Below are 6,422 nucleotides of genomic sequence, written 5' to 3' on the forward strand. Positions count from 1 at the left end.
AATATCATAAGTCATATTTATGTAAATAAAGTATTTCTGTTTTTATTTTTAATAAATAAATAAAAATCTAAAAACCTGTTTTTGCTTTGTCATTATGGGGTATTGTGCGTACGTATATTGATAAGGGGAAAAAGGCTGTAACGTCTGACGGCCATGAGATGCACCTGTACTGACCTCGCCTTCTGTAATTTTTTTTCTTTAACTAGGCAAGTCAGTTAAGAACAAATTCTTATTTACAATGATGGCCTAGGAACAGTGGGTTAACTGCTTTGTTCAGGGGMAGAATGACAGATTTGTACCTTGTCAGCTCAGGGATTCAATCTAGCAACCTTTTGATTACTGGCCAAATGCTCTAACCACTAGGCTACCTACCGCCCAGTAGATGTCCTGAAGGGCAGGGAGTGTGCTCCCGGTGATGCATTGGGCTGACCACMCCACYCTCTGGAGAGCCCTGCGGTTGCAGACGGTGCAGTTGCCGTACCATGCGGTGATACAGCCCGACAAGATGCTCTCAATGGTGGATCCGTGAAAGTTTGTGAGAATCTTAGGGGCCAAGACAAATTTCTTCAGTCTCCTGAGGTTGAAGAGGCGCTATTGCTGTTGCACCTTCCGCACCATGCTGTCTGTGTGGGTGGACCATTTCAGATTGTTAGTGATGTGCACGCCGAGGAACTTGAAGCTTTTCAYCTTTTCGATATTGATGGGGGTGTGCTCCCTCTGCTGTCTCCTGAAGTCCATGATCAGCTCCTTCATTTTGTTGATGTTGAGGGAGAGGTTATTTTCCTGGCACCATTACACTGGGGTCCTCACCTCCTCCCTGTAGGCTGTCTCGTCATTGTTGGTAATCAGGCCTACCACTGTTGTGTCGTCCACAAACTTGATGATTGAGTTGGAGACGATGTGTGGCCACGAAGTCATGGGTAAACAGGGAATCAGGAGGGGGCTGAGCACGCATTATTGTGAGACCCCTGTGTTGAGGATCAGCATAGTGGAGGTGTTGTTGCCTACCTTCACCACCTGGGGGCGGCCCTTCAGGAAGTCAAGGACCAAGTTGCACAGGGAAGGGTTTAGACCCAGCATTCTTACAAAGGTATTCCTCTTGTCCAGATTGGATAGAGCAATTGCATCATCCATGGATCTATTGGGGTGGTATGTGAATTGCAGTGGGTCAAGGAAGGTGGAGGTGATCCTTAATACTTAATACCCTCTTGCCGCTCAGATCCCTTTAGCGGGATCATTTTCGTCTACATCCGGTGAATTGCAGAGCGCCAAATTCAAATTAAATTACTAAAAAATATTAAATTTTCATGAAATCACAAGTGCAATACACCAAAACACAGCTTAACTTGTTATTAATCCAGCCGGCGTGTCAGATTTCAAAAARGCTTTACGGTGAAAGCAAACCATGCGATTATGTGAGGACAGCTCTCAGCAGACAAAACATTACAAACAGCTAGCAGCAAAGTAGATTRGTCACGAAAGTCAGAAAAGCAATACAATTAATCAGTTACCTTTGATGATCTTCATATGTTTGCACTCAGGAGACTCCCAGTTACACAATAAATGTTTGTTTTGTTCGATAAAGATTCTCTTTATATCCAAAAACCTCCATTTGGTTGGCGCGTTTTGTTCAGTAATCCACAGGCTCATGAYGGGCAGACGAAAATTCCAAATAGTATCCGTAAAGTTCATAGAAACATGTCAAACGTTTTTTATAATCAATCCTCAGGTTGTTTTTACAATAAATAATAAATAATATTTCAACCGGAAAGGTAGCCTTTTCAATAGAAGAGAGAAAGAAAGTCTCGCTCTCGGCGCGCGCAAATGCAGAAATCTGAGGACATCTGGCTATCCACTGACGCAATGTGAACATTCTCGCTCATTTTTCAGAATAAAAGCCTGAAACTATGTCTAAAGACTGTTCACACTTGTGGAAGCCATAGGGAACGGGATCTGGTTGATATCCCTTTAAATGGAGGATAGGCTTGCAATGGAAAAGAGTAGTTTCAGAAAAACAGCACTTCCTGGATGGATTTTCCTCAGGTTTTCGCCTGCCATATCAGTTATGTTATACTCACAGATAATATCTTGACAGTTTTGGAAACTTTAGAGTGTTTTCTATCCTAATCTGCCAATTATATGCATATTCTAGCTTCTGGGCCTGAGAAATAGGCAGTTTACTTTGGGCACGTTTTTCATCCAAACATCAAAATACTGCCCCCTAGCCTAAAGAGGTTTTAACTAGCTTCTCAAAGCACTTCATGATGACAAAAGTGAGTCCTATGGAGCGACAGTCATTTACGTAGTTACATTYGCTTTTTTGGGTACCGGAACAATGTTGGACATCTTGAAGCATGTGGGGACAGCAGACTGGGATAGGGAGAGATTGAATATGTCCGTAAACACTGCAGCCAGCTGGTCTGCGCATAGTCTGCACACACATGTGGGTTTGTGACAGAAACATTTTTGTGAAAGAGGCAACTAAAGGAGCTGTTTATAGCACAAGCACAAAAGATCCAACCCTGTTTTAGAATGGAGTTCATAGTGACAACCAAACCCACATTCCATGTGACAACCATCCACATTTYTTCCTGGCTAATATCCTTTCTGAATTTACAAGTATTCCAAGAAGTAATCATGTGTAATTACAAGTAATTACATGTGTTACTCCCTATCCCTGGCCGAGACAWAACACTAGCAACTTCAAACACACTTCAAACAATATCATGAGAGAAAGTGAGACTAAACAAAGTTGTCAAATTGGTAGAACAAAGGATAAAAGGTTACAACATGAATGTAAGCTCACCTGTTCCAGGGATTTTCACACAAATTCCTTGCCACCCACCACACTTTGTAGGTCCCCTTTTCCTGCTCAAAAGCATTAACCCCTCACTACAAACCTCACGTACAGTAGGTTCCATCTGTGAGTGTGAATAGTGCATCTCTAAATAAGTTCTGCAATAGCTTTAAGCGTAGCATAGCAAGCGCTTGTGAAAACTTGTCACCACAGAGAAGACTTATTTATGTTTGATTTATGTGCAGTTTTCTGACTCCTTCAGGGGTATCTTTTTTTGAGAGTAACTGATGTAAACTGGCTTAAAATGAGTGTCTCTGTGCCTGGAAGGTGATATGAGAAAACAAGTGTATAAGACCACCACCAAATATCCTTGCTYTGTGGCATGACACGCAACCCACTGCGCACAGACGTCAGTTCAACGTCTATTTTTCATTTGTCAACTAATTGGAATTCAATGTGAAATCAACATAACATGTCACCATGTCATTACAAAAAATATGAAATTCCCTTGCGTTGATGATTTTTTTTACAAATCCAATCAGTTTTCCATGTTGTTTCAAAGTCATCACATTGACTGTTTTGGTTAAAATGATGTGGAATCAACGTTAATTCAACCTGTTTATGCACAATAGGAAGGAATGATTTGTTCCTAGTATTTTTTCTTCTATATGCTTGGTCAGCATAAGTTGGAAATTTAATGCTGAGTAATTGTAGATACTTAGCCAGTAATTTCATTATATATTAACCAAATATGTTAAAACACAGTATTTCTTTAACGTAATCATCCCAGTACCATTACTCAAAKCCCCTAAAGACGTTGGTGTTATTGGGTTAAATGTCACAGGCTCTGCATACTGTCCAAAGGATATCAAATAATACTCACAACAATGTAAAATATTTTAGAATTTTATTTTGASATAAATATGTAATGTCTTACTTTAGTGATTCAGTTCTATAGTGCAGGATTCTCAAAAAAATACTGTTAATCTAAAAATGAGAACCTTGATTATTTGCTTCAATCATATACACGTACCCTTACTGTGAATGCATTCGTCAGATTCGTGAGATTTTCTAAGAGTGAACCCCCAGGGAGGCTATACTTGAATAACCATTGGGGTCATGGGACGTGATAACTGGGGTGAGCAGCTACTGCCTGTGTAGCACTGGCAGGTGAACTTGTCTGCTAAGGTGAGTAGGTCAGCAGAGGAGGGTATTCCGATGGCCACGTACTTTCGCTGGGACTTTAGGAGGCGGAAGTTGTCCGGGTTCAGGTGCAGGTAGTCATTGGAGTTGTAGTCCTTTCTGACACAGCGGCCATTGCCCTGGCAAAGGACGTCACTACAGAGTTTGGCGGCAGCGGTCACGTTAGCGACGTATGGGTTGAGGGTGGATGTTAGGTATGTGGATAATGCTTCACATGAAGCCTGAAAGGAGAGAGAAGGGGGTGGGAGGTGAAACTGGAACATTTGTGCATCATGCAACAAATCTTTATTTGACATGAAGAATAAACAATAACATCTCGGCTGTGTGAGTGTGTTGTGTGTGTGTGTGTGTGTGTGTGTGTGTGGTGTGGTGTGTGTGTTTGTGGTGTGTGTGTGTGTGTGTGTGTGTGTGTGGTGTGTGTGTGTGTGTGTGTAAGTGTGTAAGTGTGTGTGTGTTCAAGTTATTAATGTGTGTGTGGTGTGTGTGTGTGTGTGAGATATTAATGAACTTGTTCTTGGGACGGAATGTTGGATGAATTATATATAGGATAAAAAGAAGGGGGCTACAAATGGACATGTCATATCCAAGTGTTGTGCCACCTGACAACATGTGATATGATGATAAGCATAAACATGATTTACTTTCCGTTTTTTACATAAATAGCAAGTGAAACAGCGTGCCATCATTGGTCAGCACTTCCTTCCGGAAAAAACACATGAATATCACGTTTCAACAATTTCATGTTTCAACAAGTAGTGATGAAGTCAATCTATCTTCCACTTTGAGCCATGAGAGATTGCATATATAGATTGCATATATGCATATCATTAATATTAGCTCCCCGTGTACTTTTAAGGACCAGCCGCGCTTCCCTGTTCTGAGMCAATTGTAATTTTCCTAAGTCCCTCTTTGTGGCATCTGACCACATTACTGAACAGTAGTCCAGGTGCGACAAAACTAGGGCCTGTAAGATGTGCCTTGTTGATAGTGTTGTTATTGAGAACGCAGAGCATGTAACGATTGTCGTCGGGAGAAGGAGAAGAGGACCAAGGTGCAGCGTGGTACGTGTCCATATTTATTAAATGAACACTGAAATAACAAAAATAACAAAGAATAACGACTGAAACAATCCTGGCTGGTGCAGACACACAATTTCCACATTATTCATTACACGATTTAGTTTAGGTTTAGGCTTTAGTGTATGATTTGGCCCAAATACAATGCTTTTCATTTTTGAAATATTTAGGACTACCTTATTCCTTGCCACCCATTCTGAAACTAACTGCAGCTCTTTGTTAAGTGTTGTAGTCATTTCACTTGCTATAGTAKYTGACGTGTATAGTGTTGAGTCATCTGCATACATAGAAACCTGGCTTTACCCAAAACCAGTGGCATGTCGTTAGTAAAGAATGAAAAATGTAAGGGGCCTAAACAGCTGGCCTGGGTAATTCCTGAGCCTACCTGGAGTATGTTGGAGAGGCTTCCATTAAAKAATGCCCTATGTGTTCTGTTAGACAGGTAACTCTTTAWCATCAAAATAGCAGGGGGTGTAAAGCCATAATACATAATTTTTTCTAGTAGTAGATTATGATCGATAATGTCAAAAGCCACACTGAAGTCTAACAAAACAACCCCCTGCAATCTTTGTATCATCAATGCATCTCAGCCAATCATCAGTCATTTGTGTAAGTGCTTGTTGAATGTCCTTCCCTATAAGTGTGCTGAAAGTCTGTTGTCAATTTCTTTACTGTAAAATAGCATTGTATCTGGTCAAACACTATTTTTTCAAAAAGTTTACTAAGGGCTGGTAACAGGTTGATTGGTCGGCTTTTTGAGCCAGTAAAGGGGGCTTTACTATTCTTAGGTAGCGGAATTACTTTTGTTTCCCTCCAGGCCTGAAGGCACACACTTTCTAGTAGGCTTAAATTGAAGATATGGCAAATAGGARTGGCAATATTGTCCGCTTGTAACGACCGTCTGAAGAAGAGGGAGTGGACCAAAGCGCAGCGTGATAAGTGTTCATGCTTTCTTTATTAAAACTGAACACTAAATAACAAAAACAACAAAGAGACGAACRAAACCGAAACAGTTCTGTCTGGTGCAGACATAAAACAGAAAACAACTACTCACAAAACACAGGTGGGAAAAKGCTACCTAAGTATGGTTCTCAATCAGASACAACGATAGACAGCTGCCTCTGATTGAGAACCACACCCGGCCAAACACATAGAAATAGACAACATAGAACAAAAACATAGAATGCCCACCCCAACTCACGCCCTGACCAACCAAAATAGAGACATAAAAAGGATCTCTAAGGTCAGGGCGTGACACCGCTATAATCCTCAGTAATTTTCCATCCAGGTTGTCAGACCCCGGGCCAGGTCGATTAGAAAGGCTGCTCGCTTGAAGTGTTTTAGGG

The 6,422-nt window shown here is 41.1% G+C and overlaps 1 protein-coding gene across 2 annotated transcripts in view; it reads right to left on the bottom strand.

Annotated features, from left to right (window-relative positions):
- Positions 1-3,687: 3,687 nt before the first annotated feature.
- Positions 3,688-6,422, bottom strand: part of LOC111962171 (hyaluronidase-5) — a 14,403-nt gene continuing 11,668 nt past the window's right edge. For both annotated transcript variants that reach the window (XM_023985046.1, XM_023985047.1), the window contains one exon: positions 3,688-4,221. In XM_023985046.1, coding sequence (XP_023840814.1) covers positions 3,892-4,221 — 330 coding nt within the window. In that variant the 3' untranslated portion in view covers positions 3,688-3,891. The remainder of the gene's footprint in view (positions 4,222-6,422) is intronic.

This window comes from Salvelinus sp. IW2-2015, linkage group LG4q.1:29, assembly GCF_002910315.2.
Source record: "Salvelinus sp. IW2-2015 linkage group LG4q.1:29, ASM291031v2, whole genome shotgun sequence".
Classification (NCBI taxonomy): Eukaryota; Metazoa; Chordata; class Actinopteri; order Salmoniformes; family Salmonidae; genus Salvelinus; species Salvelinus sp. IW2-2015.